This window comes from Ornithorhynchus anatinus, chromosome 6 (genome assembly GCF_004115215.2).
Source record: "Ornithorhynchus anatinus isolate Pmale09 chromosome 6, mOrnAna1.pri.v4, whole genome shotgun sequence".
In the NCBI taxonomy this organism is placed as follows: domain Eukaryota; kingdom Metazoa; phylum Chordata; class Mammalia; order Monotremata; family Ornithorhynchidae; genus Ornithorhynchus; species Ornithorhynchus anatinus.
In genome coordinates this window covers 11,837,128-11,859,402 of record NC_041733.1, presented here as the reverse complement: position 1 = coordinate 11,859,402, position 22,275 = coordinate 11,837,128, and the positions used below count along the sequence as shown (strand labels likewise).

Sequence of the window (22,275 nt, the reverse complement as noted above, 5' to 3'; positions counted from 1 at the left end):
AAGTCACTTAGCTTCTCTGTGCCTCAGTTACCTCATCTGTAAAATGGGTATTGAGACTGTGAGCCCCAAGAAGAACAGGGACTGTGTCCAACCTGATTAGTTTGCGTCCACCCCGGTGCTTAGAACACCGCTCAAAACACAGTATGGGCTTAACAACTACTATTATTACTATTATTTTACAGATGAAGAAACTGCCCAAGTACTCACACAGCAGGCCGGAGGCACAGCAGGGATTAGTACTCGGGTCTCGGGTCCCACCCCGTCTGCCTTTTTTTGTCTGTCTCCCCCCTTCTAGACTGTGAACCTGTTGTTGGGTAGGGATTGTTTATTTGTTGCTGAATTGTACTTTCCAAGCGCTGAGTACAGTGCTGTGCACACAGTAAGCCCTCAATAAATATGATTGAATGAATGAATGTCTCAGTTCCTCACTATTTGTCCTCATCCCTGGTTTCCTAAACTGGGAAATTCCACGGGTTTCTAAATAAACCCTTGTCTTCGGACATGGCTAGAGCAACCCTAAACCATCCGGCCTTGCAGGCGGACACTTGCCTAACATTGGCAACCCCAGGCCATTACTGAAAAACAGAGGCTTTATTGTGTCATTTTTCTATTTCTTCACCTGGGACGATTTCAACGTGCAATGTGAAAATAGTCCAGTGTAAATACCAGCAGGGAGCCTGTCTGTGCCCGGAGATATTACTGCGAAGTCAGGATGAAGAAAAGGGAGTTTGGGAGGATGAGAAGCAGCAGTCGGAAGGACCTGGGTTCTAATCCCAGCTGCGCCACTTGTCTGCTGTTTGACCTTGGGCAAGTCACTTTACTTCTCTGTGCCTCAGTTACCTCATCTGTATAGTGGGGATAGGGACTGTATCCAACCTGATTAGCTTATCTATCCTTGTGCTTAGTATGGTGCCTGGCACATAGTATGTGCTTAAGAGATACCATAAAATAAAACAAAAAAAACTAAACAATGATGAGCCCTTTCAAGCTGACTCAAGGACAGCCTCATAACTGGGTAATCCCTTGGGGGAGATCTCTCTAAGGAGGTGGTCATCGTGATAACTGAATAACCGTGGCAGGTCATTCATTCATTCAATTGAATTTATTGAGCGCTTACTGTGTGTAGAGCACTGAACTAAGCACTTGGGAGACTACAGTACAACAGTGAACAGACAGTTCCTGCTCATAATAAGTTTGCCCTCTTTGTCCACACAGCCACACTGGGCTTGTCCTGCAACCCAGGGCTCAGGGAGCCCAAGAGGTAGTCCCCAAGAGGCCTTGTGAGACCCAGGTTTTCCGACGTGGAGAATCGATGTCTTTCTCTAGAGAAACCTCGAGCCCCATCCCACCCCTGAAATAGAAGAAACAGACCTACCTGTGGGCCGTCACTCATTTTCTACTTTCCTGCAGAGAAGCGAGGCGCTTTGACCCCACGTGACATGATTTAAATTCAAATTCCAGACAGAAAGGGCCCCTGGAATCCCGTTCCGGCGTCTGCGGCGACAGAGGAACATTCCATGACGTCATGTGCTCCATGTGAAGGAGGCGCCCCGGGCCAGCGGCGGCCTCCTCTGCCAGAGCCAGGCTTTTGGCTCAGGGCTTTCAAGTCATCTCTGGGGCTCGGGCCAAAACAACCTCTCCTCAGGTTGTGGGAAAGCGGTGGAAATTTTTGAGCTTCAAAGCCCTGCACCAACTGGGCAGGCCCTGTGGCCCTGAAATCTTTCTGATTCATAATCGTTTTGTAATAATCTTGTAAATTACTTTAAGTGCCGGTTACCCCGCCACATTGTAAGCTCTTTGACGGCAGGGATGGCGTCTCCTAACTCTAGCGTACTCTTCCAAGCGCTTAGTACAGAAGGCGCTCAACATAATGATAATAATAAAAATAATAATAATGGAATCTGTTAAGTGCTTACTATGTGCCAAGCACTCTACTATGTACTAGGGTAGATACAATGCAATCGGGTCAGGCTCGGTCCCTGTCCTTCAACAGACTCACAGTCCAAGGAGGAAGGAGAACAGGTTTTGAATGCACATTTTGCAGATGAAAAAGAGGCACAGAGTTCACTGACCTGCCCAAGGTTACACGGCAGATAAGTGGCAGATCTAGAATTAGAACCCAGGTCCTCTGAGACCCAGGCCCCTACTCTTTCCACTACACCACCCTGCTTCTCATGGCCTAGTGAATTCACAGATAACTGGTTAAAGGGGAGGTTACCATTTAGGCTCCCCTGTAAAAAAACAGCTGCCTTCCACTGGTCCAGGCAGCAGTGGATTGGAAGGCAATAATGGAAGGCAGCCAGAATTTAGAGGGGCCACTCCACCAGCAGCTTCTAACCCACCTCCCTGACCCTTTCTCTCTCAGCGAATTTGAACTAATCAGCCTCCACCCTCCCGTTCGACTGCCCAAGAAGCCAGGAAGGTGTCGAACAGGCAGCGGGGTCTGATGGAAAGAGCACAAGACGGAGACTAAGGAGACCCTGGTTCAGGTCCCAGCTCTGCCATTGTCAAACTGGGTGTCCTTGGGCAAGTCACTTACCCACTCTGGGCCTGTTTCCTCATCTGTAAAATGGGGATAAAATGAATTGGGAGACTGTACATCCTACTTCTGGCCTGGAACTCCGTCCCTCTTTATATCTGACAATTACTCTCCCCGACTTCAAAGCCTTATTGAAGGCACATCTTCTCCAAGAGGCCTTCCCTAAGCCCTCCTTTCCTCTTCTCCTACTCCCCTTCTGCATCACCCTGACTTGTTCTCTTTATTCATCCCCCTTCCCAGCCCCACCTTACTTATAATAATAATCATTAATATTATGGTATTGGTTAAGTGTTTACTATGTGCCAAGCACTGTTCTAAGCGCTGGGGTAATCAGGTTGTCCCACGTGGAGCTCACAGTCTTAATCCCCATTTTACAGATGAGGTAACTGAGGCCCAGAGAAGTGAAGCGGCTTGCCCAAGGTCACACAGCAGACAAGTGGCGGAGCTGGGATTAGAATCCACGACCTCTGACTCCCAAGCCCGGGTGCTTGCCACTAGACCATGCTGCTTCCCTATGTACTATGTACATGTGTGTAATTTTATTTATTTATATTAATGTGTCTCCCCCTCTAGACTGTATGCTCACTGTGGGCAGGGAGTGTGTTTATTGTTTTAGTGTACTCTCCCAAGGGCTTATTTCAGTGCTCTGCACATAATAAGCTCTCAATAAATACAACTGACTGACTGTGTGAGGAGGTGACTGTATCTGACCTCATAACTTCATCCACCCCTGCGCTTAGCACACAGTAAATGTCATAATTTATTAAGATATTTATGCAGTGAGGCTGGGAAAAGAAAGCCAAAAGTATGAGAGGATAATCGCAGGGGGTCCTGTCCCATAAAATAGAATTTGAATGCTTTGGGACTTCTACCTTTCATGAATACAGCCACAAATTATGTGTGGGGAGGGGGAAATGCTGAGTGGGGAAAGTGGCTATTAGTCTCCAGCTGTGTTACACAGGGCACCAGCAGGTTATTCAGATTCACAATGGACAGGTGTCTGTTGGAATGAGAGAATGGATGTCTTGAAGGAGGGTGGCAGACACTAAGTCTTTCTGCACTGAGGGTGAGGTCCATTAACTCTCTCTGCCCTGGGGGTGAGGTCCCTTAGCCCTTTTGGGCAGAAGTGAGGTCACCGGTTGAAACCTGCACATCTGCAATTTGCACGAGCTGCAGGACGGTAATTAGCATTTCTACTTAGGCACAAGGAGTGTGCGGGTAAAGAGCAGGTAGCGATTATTTGTTAAATCCTAGCCACTAAACTCCAGTTCTCTTCAACTGAACCCAAATTAAAAGAAACAAAGTAGAATTCTGATTCTACCTCCAGGGAAAAGATTTGAAAAAACCAAAGACTCAACATAGGTTGGACAGGCACCTCTCCATGTGAGATGTGACTTCACCCCCTAAGACAAATCCAGCCGGTAACATTTATAGGGAGCCACACAAACATCAATACTATAATAATTGTGATATTTGTTAAGTATTTTCTATGTGCCAAGTCCCACGTGGGGCTGCCAATCTAAGTAGGAAGGAGAATAGGTATTGAATCCCCATTTTCATTCATTCATTCAATAGTATTTATTGAGCGCTTACTATGTGCAGAGCACTGTACTAAGCGCTTGGGATGAACAAGTGGGCAACAGATAGAGACGGTCCCTGCCGTTTGACGGGCTTACAGTCTAATCGGGGGAGACGGACAGACAAGAACAATGGCACTAAACAGCGTCAAGGGGAAGAACATCTCGTAAAAACAATGGCAACTAAATAGAATCGAGGCGATGTACAATTCATTAACAAAATAAATAGGGTAACGAAAATATATACAGTTGAGCGGACGAGTACAGTGCTGTGGGGATGGGAAGGGAGAGGTGGAGGAGCAGAGGGAAAAGGGGAAAATGAGGCTTTAGCTGCGGAGAGGTAAAGGGGGGATGGCAGAGGGAGTAGAGGGGGACGAGGAGCTCAGTCTGGGAACGCCTCTTGGAGGAGGTGATTTTTAAGTAGGGTTTTGAAGAGGGAAAGAGAATCGGTTTGGTGGAGGTGAGGAGGGAGGGCGTTCCAGGACCGCGGGAGGACGTGACCCAGGGGTCGACGGCGGGATAGGCGAGACCGAGGGACGGTGAGGAGGTGGGAGGCGGAGGAGCGGAGCGTGCGGGGTGGGCGGTAGAAAGAGAGAAGGGAGGAGAGGTAGGAAGGGGCAAGGTGATGGAGAGCCTCGAAGCCTAGAGTGAGGAGTTTTTGTTTGGAGCGGAGGTCGATAGGCAACCACTGGAGTTGTTTAAGAAGGGGAGTGACATGCCCAGATCGTTTCTGCGGGAAGATGAGCCGGGCAGCGGAGCGAAGAATAGACCGGAGCGGGGCGAGAGAGGAGGAAGGGAGGTCAGAGAGAAGGCTGACACAGTAGTCTAGCCGGGATATAACGAGAGCCCGTAATAGTAAGGTAGCCGTTTGGGTGGAGAGGAAAGGGCGGATCTTGGCGATATTGTAGAGGTGAAACCGGCAGCTCTTGGTAACGGATAGGATGTGTGGGGTGAACGAGAGGGACGAGTCAAGGATGACACCGAGATTGCGGGCCTGCGGGACGGGAAGGATGGTCATTTTGCAGATGAGGGAAGTGAGGCACAGAGAAGTAAAATGATTTGCCCAAAGTCACACAGCAGACAAGAGGCAGAGGTGGTATGTAGTGGAAAGAGCATGGGCCTGGGAGTCAGAAGGTCATGGATTCTAATCCCTGTTCCACCACCTGTCTGCTGTGTGACCTTGGGCAAGTCACTTCACTTGTCTGTGCCTCAGTAACATCATCTGTAAAATGGGGAATGAGACTGTGAGCCCCATATAGGACAAGGACTGTGTCTAACCTGATTTGCTTGTATCCGCCCCAGAACTTAGTACAGCGTCCTGGCACCTAGTAAGCGCTTAACAAATACCAGTTATTATTATTATTAATAATAATGAGTTAACACCCTTGAATGGAGAGGCAAGGGGAGAGGAATTGGGAGAAGCCCCCTCTGCCTCACACCTGGACAAGTGCACCATGGCCCACCCATCAGAAGCCGGGAAAAGAGTAAGTGTTGACCTTGCTCAGGGGAAAGTCAGGGTTAAGTTGTGTAGTTTTCATACTTGAATTAAGAATGTTCGCTTTTGTGCTTATTCTTTCTTATGGGAAATCTGGGGCCTGGACCTGATCTCAAACAAAAACCTATCTTTTTACTCTCTTGATTTAGGGACCGACTGGTCTAAAACTAATCGAATCCATATAAATATAACCAGCTTTGTTCAGTATTTATTGAGCAACTATTTACTGAGAGGGGCCAGGGCCCTGGACTGCGTTGCTACAGAACAGAAACAGTTCTTGGCCTTAAAGTGGCCCATTTGCCTATTTTCTTTAAAGTTGTCCTCACCATGGGGAGAGTGGGCATTCACCCTCTTCCCCTCATTCTCCCCTCATCTCCCCTGTCACCCCCCAACCAAGGTCAGCCTTGTTTGGATTTGGACCCTCTCAGGAATGAATGTCACCCTTTCCCTCAGCAGCTCTTAAGGATGGTAATCCCTTCAGCCTAGATGTTTAAAGGAGGATAGATGGTCAGATTGTACTGGAACATGTGTTCCCAACAACTGTTCTCCTCTACAGACAGTGATAAATATTTCCTAAGGAGAGGTAGGTTTGTCACCCTAAGGAAGAGAGAGGAAAGTTCTCCAAGACCGGCTGTGAATAATTTGGTGATAACCCCCAGTGACCTCAGTCCTACCCGAGGATGAGACAATCTGTCACCTATACAATCTGACAACCCTGCTACCTCAGTCTCATTTTTGAAAAATATTTCCTTTGAATTTCCTCCTCAAACCGCCTGCATCTTCACCTTGAGGAGAGCAGTCTTGGTGACCTTGCCCACTTTTGACAGGGGAAAATTTTCCTCCTTCACCTCGGACGGAACTCCCCTTTATCCCTGATCTTAGAAGCTGAGATAGCAGAGACCTTCTCCGGGCTCCCAATTTTCGACCTTCTAGCTGCTTCTGGGCTTCTCCAGGCCGCTGGTGGCCTCCGCTGGAAGGGGGGCTGAGAGAAGACCGGTCGGTTGCATTTTGTTCTTTCCAAACTCTATCACCAGGGTCTTCCCCAGAAGATTGAAGCCATTCACCAGCAACAGTGCCTGCTGGGCCAGCTCGGTACCTAGAACGGGAAGGGAAAATGTAATCACCCGGGGCACCAATCGGGTGCTTAGGCTTTTACTGAAGCCCCTCCCTTTGTATGGAATATTCCCTCCATCCCCCCCTCCCTGTGAATGGGATATTTTCTCCATTCCACCATCCCGGTGAATTGGATGTCTCCTCCCGTCCGCCCTGCAATTCCCTCCGTGGAGCCACTCACTGGGGAAGGTGATGAAAGCCTGGCCTCTCATCCGTCCGGTCAGTAAGCGGAACTGAATCTGGGGCCCTTCTTTCTCCTGGAACCGGGCAAACAAGGAGACCAGCTCCTTCCCCGTCACGCGGGGGCTGAGGTTCTTCAGATACAGCACCTAGATAAAAGGGGAAGAGGGTGTGGAGCCTGCTGAAACTGGCCAATAAGCCTTGCCCGACCCCTAGGACTGGACAGACGCTCTGAGCTTGGCAGTTTGAGAGAATCGGAGACCTTGAGCCTTGAAGGACAGCAACCAAAATGTAGCAAAGTGAGTAAAATACAGCAAAAATGCTGTAAAATAAGGCATATGAGGAAGGACTAAAGGAACTGGCAAAATTTAGGCTGGAGAAGAGGTTGCCGAGGGGTGTTATAAAAGCCATCTTCGAGTGTATGAAAGGTGATGCTCTTTAGAATCTTCGTGAACAATGGGCTTAAGCTGAAGTGGGAGGAATTTCTGGACGGTGAAAGCTACCGGACTCGGAAGTGATGAGGGATGTAATAACAGTGACCTTCCAAGTATATGAAAGGCGATTCTCTTAATAAGAATGGTGACTGGCTGTTTTTCATCTTCATGGGATGGCGTGGGAAGAATTTGTGGACAGTGAAAGTTGTTGGCCACTGGAATGACAGCAGGGGCAATGGCCCGGATCAACTCCCCGGACCCGTTCCACCTCTTCAATTCCACAGAACGATTTCAGGTCATCTAGAGAGGAGTTCAGCGGTTTCAGTAACACGAGGATTATCATAAAAACATCCCTGAGCCGTAAAACTGTAATGCCGGAGCAAACCCTCTAGCAAAAGCCTCTGGTGAAATTTATTCCTGGAGCCAGGCTCTTAGAACCTGTACAGAGCAGAGTCTATCAAGTCACTTGGAATTAATGGCAAAAATAAAATACAAATGAAATAAAAATCACCGAGAAAAGACTTACCTCTAATGTCCACTCTGCTATAGTCAGGGATTGTTGGAGGGGCAAGTATTGTCCTTTGAAAAAGTCTGGCACTCTTGTCTGACATTAGGACCCCCAAAAAGAGAAATGCACTGGGGAGGGGAGGGGTGCGGGGGGTTGGTGAGTGAAGACACTGACACAGCTTCTTGGAGAACGGTAATAATAATAATTGTGGTATTTGTTAAGCGCTTACTATGTGCCAGGCACCGTACTAAGCGCTGCGGGGGGAATAGAAGCAAATCGGGTTGCACACAGTCCATGTCCCACAGAGGGCTCACAGTTTTAATCCCCATTTTACAGATGAGGTCACTGAGGCCCAGAGAAGCGAAGTCACTTGCCCAAGGTCACACAGCAGAAAAGTGGCAGAGCCAGGATTAGAATCCATGGCCTTCTGAGTCCCAGGCCTGTGCTCTATCCACTAGGCCATGCTGCTTCTTTCTTTGCCTATTACATTCCAGGGCATTCATTCATTCATTCAAATCAGCTTTGCACATAGTAAGCGCTTAACAAATGCCATCATTATTATTATTTATTGATCGCTTACTATGTGCAGAGCACTGTACTATCCTAGCAATTACTCTTCGATTTAGCTATAGGAGCAATATCACTAACTATGGGTAGCAGCGTGACAGAGTGGAAACAGCATGGGCTCGGGAGTCAGCGGACCGGGTTTCTAATTCCGGCTCCACCACGTACCTGCCGAATTTATCCGTCACTTAACTTATCTGTGCTTCAGTTCCCTCCTCTGCAAAATGGGGATTCAATACCTGCTTGCCCTCTTACTTTGACTGTCAGCCCCATGTGTGACCTGATCATCTTGCTTCTACCCCAGTGCTTAGTGCAGTGCTTGGCACATAGTAAAGGCTTAACAAATATAACAATTTTGCTAATGATGGCGTTAACTAATGGCCAGATCGCGAATACCATTCGGCAGGAAAACCTCTTTAGAACTTGGAGAAACTGCCGAAAGGGAAGTAAAAAGAGGATGGCGGGGAACGAGCCGCCAGGCAGCGACAAGTCAGTCAGGTTCCAGGCCCCGCCCGGGCCCTGACTCCAGGAGAAGGTTGTCCATCCCCAGATTCTCCCTTGGGGAACCCCAACCCCAGCAAGAGCTAATCTAGAGCGAGGCAAACCGAGACAGTGAGATCCCACGCATCAGCCTCGCTCCCGGGTCCGTGCCGTACCTTGCTTGGCTCTCCGGGGCTGTACGAAGAAAATCGGGGAATTTTTCGGATTTCTTCCTCTGACAGGCGATTTCTCCGGATCTCATCTTCCGGGACAAAGGCCACCGGCTCCGTTACCTTTCTGGGGGCAGCGCTGGCATGCTGGGGGGTTTCGGGCCCAGGGAGGCCAGGAGCTTCGTCCTGTGCAGCCCGACCGTCCTGTCGCCGGGGCTCTGACGTGTCCTCGGCCGCCTCACGACCCCGGCCCGGAGTCCCTGGGGCCTCTGGGGCCGCGGACCGGGAGGCCGAGGCCACTTGCGTGGGATCGTGGGGCTCTTGGGGCGTCTGAGTCAGGATTTCTTGATAAACTGTTTCCAAGTCGCTCATGGGGTCCTTCTGTACTCTCTGCCGAGCTTCGTCTAGATTGAGGCAGAGAAGCAGGGGGTCTTCATCGAAGAGACGGGAGAGCCCCCACCCACGCAAGATTCCAAAGAAGCCCCTCATCACCCTCACTGCCCCCCCAAATCTATCATGCTGGTGTAAGAAGCAGCGTGGTCTAGTGGATAGAGCACGGGCCTGGGAATCACAAAGACCTGGGTTCCAATCCCGACACCACCGCTCGTCTGCTGTGTGACCCTGGGCAAACCATTTAACTTCTCTATGCCTGTTACCTCACCTATAGAGTGGGGATTAAGAATGTGAGCCCCAAGTGGGACATGGACTGTGTCCAACTTGATTAGCTCGTATCAGTGTGGCTTAGTGAAACGAGCACGGGCTGGGGAGTCAGAGGTTAATAATGTTGGTATTTGTTAAGCGCTTACTTCGTGCCAAGCACTGTTCTAAGCGCTGGGGTAGATACAGGGTAATCAGGTTGGCCCACGTGAGGCTCACAGTTAATCCCCATTTGACAGATGAGGTAACTGAGGCCCAGAGAAGTGAAGTGACTGGCCCACAGTCACACAGCTGACAAGTGGCAGAGCCGGGAGTCAAACCCATGACCTCCGACTCCGAAGCCCAGGCTCTTTCCTCTAAGCCACGGTTCTAATCCCCGCTGCGCCATTTGTCTGCTGGGTGACTTTGGGCGAGTCACTTTACTTTTCTGTGCCTCAGTTACCTCATTTGTAAAAGGGGAATTAAGGCTGTGAGCCCCTCGTGGGACAACCTGATACCCCTGTACCAACCCAAGCGCTTAGAACAGTGCTTGGCACATAGTAAGCGCTTAACAAATACCATTATTATTATTAATACTCCAGCGCTTAGTACAATATCTGGAACATAGTAAGCACTTAACAGACACCATAAAAAATGTCAGATCACTTGACCTTCCTCCCCTTCCCGTCCCTCCCAGCCTTCCCATCATGCCAGGGCCCCCCGATGCTCAATGTTCCAATTCCCAGGACGGGGGCTGCCCCGAGAAGAGGAAGCGTTAGGCCCCCGGAGTCGGTACCTTGGTAATAGAGAGCCCTCAAGAAGGAGTGACGGTCCGTCCCCTGGAACAAAGCATTTTCAATCTCCATCTCCCTCCGGTTCAGCTGCTTGCTTCCCGCAAATCTCTGAGGCAGGGACAGGATGCGCTGGCGCTCGGAGATCTTTTCCTCGATGTTCCTCAGACGTTCCAGGGTGGCTTCGGGGGCGGCCCCAAGGCCTGCACTCTGAACCCAGGAAACCAGGTGGAATAAGGTCCAGTCAGAAGGCACGATCATAACAATAATCAATAGAGCGGCGGCTTGGCCGAGTGGAGAGAGCACGGGCCTCAGAGTCAAAAGAAGGATCTGGGTTCTAATCCTGGCTCTCATGGCTCGGTGGAAAGAGCACGGGCTTTGGAGTCAGGGCTCATGAGTTCGAATCCCAGCACTGCCACTTGTCAGCTGTGTGACTGTGGGCGAGTCACTTCACTTCTCTGTGCCTCAGTTCCCTCATCTGTAAAATGGGGATTAAGACTGTGAGCCCCACGTGGGACAACCCGATTCCCCTGTGTCTACCCCAGCGCTTAGAACAGTGCTCTGCACATAGTAAGCGCTTAACAAATACCAACATTATTATTATTATTACTTGTCTGCTGTGTGGCCTTGGGCAAGTCACTTCGCTTCCCTGTGCCTCAGTTTCCTCATCTGTAAAATGGGGAGTATGGCTGGGAGCCCAATATGGAACACGGACTGTGTCCAACCTGATTAGCTTGTAATGATAATAACAATAATAATAATAATAATGTTGGTTTTTGTTAAGCGCTATGTGTAGAGCACTGTTCTAAGCGCTGGGGTAGATACAGGATAATCAGGTTGTCCCACGTGAGGCTCACAGTTAATCCCCATTTTACAGAAGAGGTAACTGAGGCCCAGAGAAGTGAAGTGACTTTCCCACAGTCACACAGCTAACAAGTGGCAGAGCCGGGATTCAAACCCATGACCTCTGACTCCCAAGCCCGGGCTCTTTCCACTGAGCCACGCTGCTTGTATCTACCCCAGTGCACAGTACAGTGCCTGGCACATGGTAAGCGCTTAATATATACTATTTTAAAAAATCATGGTATTTGTTAATGGCTTTCCCTTTGCCAAGCACTGCACTAATTATTCACTGGGTGAAAGCCAAGATAATCAGGTTGAACGCTGTCTGTTTCCCACCAGGGGCTCATGGACTAAGTAGGAGGAAGAACACATATCGAATCCCCATATTACAGATGAGGAAACCAAGCCAGTCGTAATGCTATTTATTGAGTGTGTATGTATAGCGTCATTAAACACACATCTCCTCCAAGAGGCCGTCCCTGATTCCCCCCTTCTAGACTGTTAGCCCGTTGCTGGGTAGGGACTGTCTCTATCTGTTGCCGAATCGTATCTTCCGAGCGCTTAGTACAGTATTCTGCACACAGTAAGCGCTCGATAAATACGACTGAATAAATGAATGAATGATTAAGCTCATTTTCTCTTCTCCCTCTCCTTTCTGTGTCACCCCACACTTGGATTTTCGCGCTTTATTCAACACTCCCTCAATCACAGAGCACTTATATACATATATCTATAATTAACTTATTACATAATGTCTATCTCCCCCTCTAGATTGAAAGCTTATTGTGGATAGGGGACGTGTCTACCAACTCTATTATATTGTAGTCTCCCAAGTGCTTAGTACAGTGCTCTGCACACAGTAAGTGCTCAGTAAACACCATTGATTGAGTGCCTTCTAAATGCAATGTGCTGTACTGAGCACTGGGAAAAATACTACAGAAGTCCACAACATATTCTCTTGTCTGCAAGGCAGATATTTACAAAGAATGGAATCAGAATAAATAATGTACAATGGACTATACACATATCAATCAATCAATTGATGATATTTATTGAGTGCTTACTGTAAGTAGAGCACTGTAAGAAGCACTTGAAACAGGCCTGTTGGAGGAAGTGGGATTTCAGGCAGGGGCGGCAAGACAGTGATCTAATACTTGGACAGAGTTGAACTGAAGATTGGAATCAGATCACAGAATTGAAGGGGGAATTTTGGTTTATTTAAGGGGCCAGGAAACCTCAGACACAGGCAGGACTCTGTTTCTTGTGGAAGAAATAATAATAATGTTGGTATTTGTTAAGCGCTTACTATGTGCAGAGCACTGTTCTAAGCGCTGGGGTAGACACAGGAGAATCAGGTTGTCCCACGTGGGGCTCACAGTCTTAGTCCACATTTTACAGATGAGGTAACTGAGGCACAGAGAAGTTAAGTGACTTGCCCACAGTCACACAGCTGACAAGTGGCAGAGCCGGGATTCAAACCCATGACCTCTGACTCCCAAACCCATGCTCTTTCCACTGAGCCACGCTGGACATAAAGATGGGCCGATTCCACATGAAGACCTTCCCTTTTATTTTTTTTAAAGGTATACGTTAAGTGTTTCCTATGTGCCCGCACTATATTAAGCACTGGGGTAGATATGAGTTAATCAGGTTGGACACAGTCCCTGTCACACATGGGGCTCACAGTCTTAATCCCCGTTTTACAGATGAGGTACCTAAGGCACAGAGAAGCAAAGTGACTTGCCCCAGGTTACACAGCATATATGTGGCAGAGCAGGGTTTAGAATCCAGGACTCTCTGACTCCCAGGCCCGTGCTCGTTCCACGGCCAAGCTGTTTCTGCTTCCCTCCCGCTGTGATTTCCGCCCCGCGTCCCCTGACCTTGGCCTCCGAAGCCCGGTTCTTCCAAAGGGAGATTTCGGCATCGGTCAGCCCCAGCTCCCGGAGCGAAGCCGTTTCCCGGTCACTCTCTTGCAACGCCTGGAACTGGGATAAAGTCAGAGCCCCGGCGGCCACCTCCCCAAAGGGCTTGTATAGGGCAGCAGGGGCAAAACATTGCCTTTTGGACAGGCATCTGGAAACACAAACAATAGCAACAGCTGTGGCCTCTGTCAAACCGTTTACTATGTGCCCCACACTATGTCAGGCACTAGGGTTGATTCAAGCTCGTGAGATGGGTCAAAGGCCGTCTCCCAGGGGCTCACTGTTGAAGGGGGAGGGAGAACAGTCACTGAATTCCCATTTTACAGATGAGGAAATTCAGGTCCGGAGAAGTGATAAGACTTGACCAAGGTCATGCAGCAGGCAGAGCTAGGATTTGAACTCAGGTCCCCTGACTCCCAGTCCTTTGCGTTTTCCACTAGGTCGTGCCGCTTCTCCCTCATTACTGGTTATCCTGCTCACTCGCAGGCCCACAGATGGGGGAGGAGGAAGATGCTGACCACTATCCATGGGCATAGCAGATAACTTTAGGTGGGGAATTGAATGTTAACACCCCTCCTGGAAAATAATAATAATAATAGTACTTGTTAAGTGCTTATTATGTGCCAAGCACTGTTCTAAGCACTGAGGTAGATACAAGTTAATCCAGTTGGACACAGTCCACGTCCCACACGGGGCTCACATTTTTAATCCCCATTTTACAGATGAGGTACTTGATTGTTCTTGTCTGTCCGTCTCCCCTGATTAGACTGTAAGTCCGTCAAAGGGCAGGGACTGTCTCTGTTACCGATTTGTACATTCCAAGCGCTTAGTACAGTGCTCTGCACATAGTAAGTGCTCAATAAATACTACTGAATGAAAATACTATTGAATTGAGGCACAGAAAAATGAAGTGACTTGCCCAAGGTCATAGAGTAGACAGGTGTGTGAACCCAGGTCCTTCCGACCGCCGGACCCGTGCTCAATCCTCTAAGCCATGCTGCTAAGCACATGCCAGGGTCTCCCATGTGAGCTCCCCACCACATACCAAGATCGTTTTCTAGTGAGTACGGGGCCCCCGCCCAGCCCGCTATTCTCCAGGTGGGATCCGAGGGGTTTCCCTCCTCAGTCCGCAGAAGGGCTACTTACTCCTCAATGGACACCGAAGTGTCCAGCTGATGGTGAAGGAGACTCCTCAGCTGCCTCTCCCCTTCGGTCTCCAAGTCCTCCAAGACTATGTCATCGCTGGACATGCTACTGCTTACCCTGGAGCGGGATGAAGAAAAGGTCAGAAAGAAAGCCTAAGGATATTCATTCATTCAGTTGTATTTATTGAGCACTTACTGTATACAGAGCACTGTACTGAGCGCTTGCGAACGTACACTATAACAATAAACAGACAAATTCCCTGCCCACAGTGAGCTTATAGTGTAGGAGAAGGAGCGTGGCTTAGTGGATAGAGCACAGGCCTGGGAGTCAGAAGAACCTGGGTTCTAATCCTGGCTCTACCACATCTCTGCTCTGTGACTTTGGTAAAGTCACTTCTCTGGCACTCTGTTACCTCATCTGTAAAATGGGGATTAAAAGTGCAAGCCCCATGTGGGAAAGGGACTGTGTCCAACCTGATTAACTTGATTCTTCCTCACCACTTAGAACAGTGCTTGGCACACAGTAAGCGATCAGTAAGTACTATTATTATTATTATTATTATTATTATTAAAGGGGGAGAATGGAGCTCAGCAGAGGCCTATTCTGGCTGCATGAAGATGAAATAATAAGCTCAGTAACAAAATAATTTGAATTGGTCTATTCATTCGATAGTATTTATTGAGCACTTACTATGTGCAGAGCACTGTACTAAGCACTTGGAATGTACAATTCGGCAACAGATAGAGACAATCCCTGCCCAATAATGGGCTCACAGCCTAAACGAGGGAGACAGGCAGCAAAGCAAAACAGAACAAAACAAAAACAAGACAACATCATCAAGATAAGTAGAAATAAGGGGATGTACACCTCATTAACAAAATAAATAGGGTCATAAATAATATATACAAATGAGCACAGTGCTGGGGGGAGGGGAAGGGGGAGAAGCAGAATGTGGGAGGGAGGGGAGGGGAGAGGGGGCAGACGGAAGAGGGGAGGGGGAGCAGAGGGAAAGGGGGGAGCTCAATCTGGGAAGGCCTCTTGGAGAAGGTGAGCTCTCAGTAGGGCCTTGAAGAGGGGAAGAGAGTTAGTTTGGCGGATGTGAGGAGGGAGGGCATTCCAGGACAGCGGTAGGACGGGGGCCAGGGGTCGACGGCGGGACAGGAATGAACGGGGAACGGCGAGGAGGTGAGCGGCAGAGGAGCGGAGTGTGTGGGGTGGGCAGTAGAATGAGAGAAGGGAGGTGAGGTAGGAGGGGGCAAGGTGATGGACAGCTTTAGTGATTTCATTTTCCCAAAGCAGTTTGACATTGCGTATCACATCTTCTCCTCACAACATTCTGACAGGAATGATTATCCCCATCTCACAGATGAGGACGCTGAGGATCAGAGAGATTGAAATGACTGCGATCACGCAGCAGGTCAGTGGCAGAGCTGCGGCGGGGGTACAACTCTACAACTCCGGTCACCTGACTTCCACCCACCAGGTTTCTCTGCACCAGATCAGGCTGCTTCCTGCTTAATGTCGATTAAAAACACAACTACTCTACAACGGGCTCACCTTCCTTCATTATTTCAGAATTTAGAAACCCAGGTCATTCCATCCGGACTTCACCCTTGGACAGTTGAGTCCAACCAGGAATGAAGTTGCGGTCTTGAAGACCAGGCAGCTAAGTGAACCAGAATGGAGCGAAAAATGGGGAGAGGGGTGGGGAAGCAGTCAAACTAAATAACACAAATGACAATGGAACTTAGCCCTAAGTACTCCATAGGGAGGAAGACTATCCAATAGCTTCCATATAAAATGCAGCCTTTGTTGCTGTTGCAGTTGGGTAGGATTTAAGAAAAGCTTTTCAAAACAAAGAGCAAAATTCCCTAGAGTTGGGAGAGGCTTAGAGCTGGTTTTTAGATTTAAAACCCTGATGGGAAAGGTCTTTTACGTTTTATCCCTATGCGGTACCTTTAGTGAATAAATTAAAAAAAATAAATCTTGCTGTGCTTCCAGTGACTTTCAGGCAGAGAAAATACTCCAAGATTTTAAAGAAAGGCAAGAAAGCCAGTAGGTGGCAATGCTATAGAACATATTCCTAAATCTTATTTTAGATCTACTTTTCAAGTGGAAAATCCTATGCTTGTTCCAATCGAAGGAATAGTATAAAATTCTAACGAGTATAGATCTTAAAAAAGACAATCCTACCTGTCAAAGGCAGTTTCAATAAAGTCACCATCCCAGGCAATTCCAGTAGCAGTAATCACATTTACCAAATGCAATGTACTATAATAAGCCCTTGAGAAACAGCCAGGCTTTGTGGAAAGAACAAAGGCCTGGGAGTCAGGAGAATTAGGCTTCTCTAATCCCTGCTCTGCCACTTGCTGACTGTGTGACCTTGAGCAATTTAACTTCACCTTCTCTGTGTCTCTCAGTTTCCTCATCTGCAAAATGGGGATTAAACACCTGTTTTCCCACCTTTTGGCCTGTGAATCCTGAAAGGGACAGAGACTGATTATGTTATAGCTGCCCCAGTGCTTAGTACAGTCAGCACTGTACTAGTAAGTACTTAACAAATACTATTATTATAACAAAGCAAGCAAGTGAAACATCCCCTACCCACAAAGAACTTATGCTCTAAATGCAGGCTGATGTTGCTATCAATCACAGATCCAGCAGGGGAGCTGATCACATTGTTTTGGGGCATCTCACAAAGTACCGAACATAAATATATATATAATATTATACATACATTGTACATTAATTAGTATTATACATTCATAATTTACAGATGAGGTGACTGAGGCACAGAGAAGTTAAGTGACTTGCCCACAGTCACACAGCTGCCACGTGGCAGAGCCGGGATTCAAACCCATTACCTCTGACTCCCAAGCCCGGGCTCTTTCCACTGAACCACGCTGCTTCAAAGCCTAAACAAACATTCTGGCCCCACTTAGCCAAATATTTCTGTTCAAACAACTTCCCAAACCTGATATGTCAGAATAACTGAAGACACTGTGTATCCCTGGATAATTTCCTTATTTGCTTATTTCTCCCTGAGTACATCTGTCCCTTTAATCATAATCGTAAGTGGGATTTTTTGAGCGCTTACTATTTGTCAAGTAGTATACTAAGCACTGGGACAGACGCAATTCCATCAGTGCAGACATAGTTCTGGGTGCCAACTGGGGTTCACAGTCTCAGGGGAGAGAGAAGAGGTATTTAATCCCCATTTGACAGATGAGGAAACTGAAGCCCAGAAAAGTGAAGTGACTTGCTCAGTCACACTGCAGACAAGAGACAGAGCTGGGATTAGAACCCAGGTGTCTCGACTCCCAGGCCTGGGTTCTTTCCATTAGGCCACAGTCCTTCTCCTCAGCACCGCAGAGCTCTTTTCCAGGCAGGGACACTTACAGAGGGGGGCATGGGGCAGAGAGCGGGGAGCTCCCTAGGAAGCTTATATCTCCCCCAGCCCTTAGTACAGTGCCTGGCACATAGTAAGTGCTTAACAAATACCATAAGGAAGGACAAAAAAAAAAGCCACTTGCGATGTAGCTTCCTTGCTGACCTCCCTGCCTCCTGTCACTACCCACTCCTGTCTATAGTCCAATCTGCTGCCCAGATCATTTTTCTACAGAAACATCCAGGCATGTCTCCCCACTCCTCAGGTACCTCCAGTGATTGTCCATTCACCTCCACATCACACAGAAACTCCTCACCATTTGCCTTTAAAGCACTCATTCACCTTGCCCCCTCCTATTCAACCATTTTTGGAGTGCTTACTGTGTGCAGAGCACTGTACTAACTGCTTGGGAGGGAATAATATAACAATAAACAGGCACATTCTCTGCCCACACCTCGCTACTCTCCTAAAACCCAGCCCACGCACTTAACTCCTCTAATGCCAACCTACTCACTGTACCTCACTCTTGTCTATCTCACTGCCTCTGACCTCTTGCCCACCTCCTGTCTCTGGCCTGGACCGCCCTCCCTCCTCAAATTCAACAAATTACGCTCCTCGACTTCAAAGCCTTATCGAAGGCACATCCCTCGAGACTGTGAGCTCATTATTGGCAGGGAATGTGTCTGTTATTGTAGTGTACTCTCCCAAGCGCTTAGTACAGTGCTTTGCACACAGTAAGAGCTCAATAAATATGACTGAAAGAATGAATGAATCTCCTCCAAGAGGCCTTTCCTGACTAACCCTTCCTTTTCTCTTCTCCCACTCCCTTCTGGTCACCCTGACTTGCTCCCTTTATTCATCTTCCTTCCCAGCTCCACAGTACTTGATGAATATGATGATGATCATGATGATGATGGTATCTGTTAAGCGTTGCCTATGTGCTAAGCACTGTTCTAAGCACTGGTGTAGATACAAGCTAATCAGATTGTCCCACATGGGCCTCACAGTCTTTTATCCCCCTTTTACAGATGAGGGAACTGAGGCCCAGAGCAGTGAAGTGACTTGCCCAAGGTCATCCAGCAGACACGTGGCGGAGCCCAGATTAGAACCCATGACCTTCTGACCCCCAGGTCCGTGTTCCTGCCGCTAAGCCACACTCCTTCCCCATGTACACATCTGTAATTCATTTATAATAATAATGGTATCTGTTCAGCATTTACTATGTGCCAAGCACTGTTCTAAGCGCTGGGGTAGATACAAGGTAATCAGGTGGTCTGACGTGGGGCTCACAATCTTAATCCCCATTTTAGAGATGAGGTGACTTGCCCAGGGTCACACATCAGACAAGTGGCGCAGCCGGGATTAGAACCCATGACCTCAGACTCCCAAGCCCGTGCTCTTTTCACTGAGCCACAGGTTAATGTCTAGAATGTAAGCTCCTTGCTCGTTGTGGGCAGGGGTGTGTGTCTGTTTACTGTTATATCGCATGCTTCCAAGCTCTTGATACCGGGCTCTGCACATAGTAAGCAGCCAATATGTATATATTATTTATTATTCTATTTGATTACTGATGTGTATATATCTACGATTCTATTTATCTTCATGGTATTGATGGAGAAGCAGCGCGGCTCAGTGGAAAGAGCACGGGCTTTGGAGTCACAGATCATGGGTTCGAATCCCGGCTTTGCCACTTGTCAGCTGTGTGACTGTGGGCAAGTCGCTTCACTTCTCTGGGCCTCAGTTCCCTCATCTGTAAAATGGGGATGAAGACTGTGAGCCTCATGTGGGACAACCTAATTACCCTGTATACCCCAGCGCTTAGAACAGTGCTCTGCACATAGTAAGCGCTTCATAAATACCAACATTATTGATGCCTGTATTGATACAGTCAATTAGACTGTAAGCCCGTCAAAAGGCAGGGACTGCATCTGTTACTGATTTGTACATTCCAAGCGCTTAGTACAGTGCTCTGCACATAGTAAGCGCTCAATAAATACTATTGAATGAATGAATGAATGCTTGTTTTGTTTTGCTGTCTCCCCCTTTTAGACTGTGAACCAGGTGTTGGGCAGGAATTGTCTCTAACCGTTGGCGAATTGTACTTTCCAAGCGCTTAGTCCAGTGCTCTGCACAGAGTGAGCGCTCAATAAATACGAATGAATGGATGAATGCGGCAAGAGCCCGGGCTTGGGAGTCAGAGGTCATGGGTTCTAATCCCGGCTCCGCCGCTTGCCAGCTGGGGGCCTTGGGGCAAGTCACTTCACTTCTCTGTGCCTCAGTTCCCTCATCTGTCCAATGGGGATTAAAACTGTGAGCCCCACGTGGGCCAATCTGATCAGCTTGTATTCCCCCAGCGCTTAGAACAGTGCTCGGCACATAGTAAGCGCTTAACAAATACCACCATTATTAGAATAAGATGGGTTGACTGAGCGACGGAGGCCCGGGCCTAGGCTGCCCGCCGCCGCCAGGGGGCAGCACGTCCCCGGCTCCGCAGTCCCGCCCGCTGCCGGTAGGGGGCGCTCTGGCGGCCGGTCGGGGGCCGCGGGCCGATGCCAACGCGGCCGAGCCGAGCCGAGCCGAACCCGCCGCCGCTCCCACAGCCAGGCCTCCTCCTTCCCGTCCCGCCTCCCCGAGCCCAGCTCCGTCCGAAAAGGCGCCCCGAGCCGCGGCGAGCCTCGGCGAGGCGGCCCTCCCGCCCCAACCCCCGGTTCTCACCGCTTCATGGCTTCACGGGCCTCGGCTGGGAGGGCGACGCCGCGGACTCCAACTCCCACAGTGCTGCGCGGCAGAGGCCGAGCGACGGGGAAGGGCGGGCCGCCGCGGGGCCTGTCGGGAGTTGTAGTCCCCGCTCTTCCCCTCCTCCAGGCGGCAAGAGCTGCCGGCCAAAGCCCGTTGCATTCTGGGCCTTGGCGTTCACTCAGTCCACCCCAGCGCTTAGAACAGTGCCCTGCACGTAGTAAACGCTTAACAACTACCAACATTATTATCATTACTTATTGAGCAGTCACTGTGTGCTGAACGCTGGACTAAGCGCTTGGAAAGTTGAACTGACCAACAAGATAGAGACCATCCCTGCCCAACGACGGGCTCACAGTCTAGAAGGGGGAGACAGACAACCAAACAAGTAGACAGGCAACAACAGCGTCAAAATAGAGAAATAGAACCATAGGTTAATGTACATCACATCATTAACATAATAGAGCAATATATATGTACAAATATTCATTCACGAGCGCTGGACTAAGCGCTTGGAATGTTCAATTCGGCCTCAAGATAGAGACCATCCCTCTCCAACGACGGGCTCACAGTCTAGAAGGGGAAGACAGACAACGAAACAAGTAGACAGGCAACAACAGCATCAAAATAGAGAAATAGAACCGTAGGTTAATGTATATCACATCATTAACATAATAGAGCAATAAATATGTACAAATATTCATTCACTCAATAGTATTTATTGAGCGCTTACTATGTGCAGAGCACTGGACTAAGCGTTTGGAATGTTCAATTCGGCCTCAAGATAGAGACCATCCCTGCCCAACAAGGGGCTCACAGTCTAAAACTCATTCATTCAATAGTATTTATTGAGCGCTTATTATGTGCAGAGCACTGTACTAAGCGCTTGGAATGTACAAATCGGTAACAGATAGGGACAGTCCCTGCGCTTTGACGGGCTTACAGTCTAATCGGGGGAGACGGACAGATAGAAACAATAGCGATAAATAGAATCAAGGGGATGAACATCTCATTAAAACAATAGCAAATAAATAGAATCAAGGCAATGTACATCTCATTAACAAAATAAATAGGGTAATGAAAATATATACAGTTGAGTGGTCCAGCACAGTGCTGAGAGGAGGGGAAGGGAGAGGGGGAGGAGCAGAGGGAAAGGGGGGAAAAGAGGGCTTAGCTGAGGGGAGGTGAAGGGGGGTAGAATGGGAGACAGACAACAAAACAAGTAGACAGGCATCCATACCATCAAAATCGAGAAATAGAACCATAGGTTAATGTACGTCATTAACATAATAGAGCAATAAATATGTACAAATATTCATTCATTCACTCATTAGTATTTATTGAGCGCTTACTATATGCAGAGCACTGGACTAAGCACTTGGAATGTACAATTCGGCAACAGAGACAGAAGCAGCGTGGCTCAGTGGAAAGAGCCCGGGCTTGGGAGTCAGAGGTCATGGGTTCTAATCTCGGCTCTGCCACTTGTCAGCTGTGTGACCCTGGACAAGTCACTTAACTTCTCTGTGCCTCAGTTCCCTCATCTGTAAAATGGGGATGAAGACTGTGAGCCCAACCTGGGACAACGTGATTATCTTGTCCCAGCACTTAGAACAGTGCTTGGCACATAGTAAGCACTTAAATGCCAACATTATTATTATTATTATTATCCCTGCCCAATGACGAGCTCACAGCCTAAACGGGGGAGATGGACAGCAAAGCAAAACAGAACAAAACAAAAACAAGACAACATCAT

General features: G+C 48.5%; 1 protein-coding gene across 1 annotated transcript; it reads right to left on the bottom strand.

Moving 5' to 3' along the window:
- Nucleotides 1-5,483: 5,483 nt before the first annotated feature.
- On the bottom strand, nucleotides 5,484-20,583 carry RBM41 (RNA binding motif protein 41). Its single transcript, XM_029067181.1, has 7 exons — nucleotides 20,502-20,583; nucleotides 14,399-14,515; nucleotides 13,211-13,403; nucleotides 10,493-10,697; nucleotides 9,067-9,464; nucleotides 6,906-7,053; nucleotides 5,484-6,707 (listed from the first exon to the last, which is right to left on the bottom strand). Exons 1-7 carry the CDS (start codon nucleotides 20,507-20,509, stop codon nucleotides 6,541-6,543), a joined length of 1,236 nt encoding a protein of 411 aa, XP_028923014.1. The 5' UTR covers nucleotides 20,510-20,583; the 3' UTR covers nucleotides 5,484-6,540.
- Nucleotides 20,584-22,275: the final 1,692 nt, after the last annotated feature.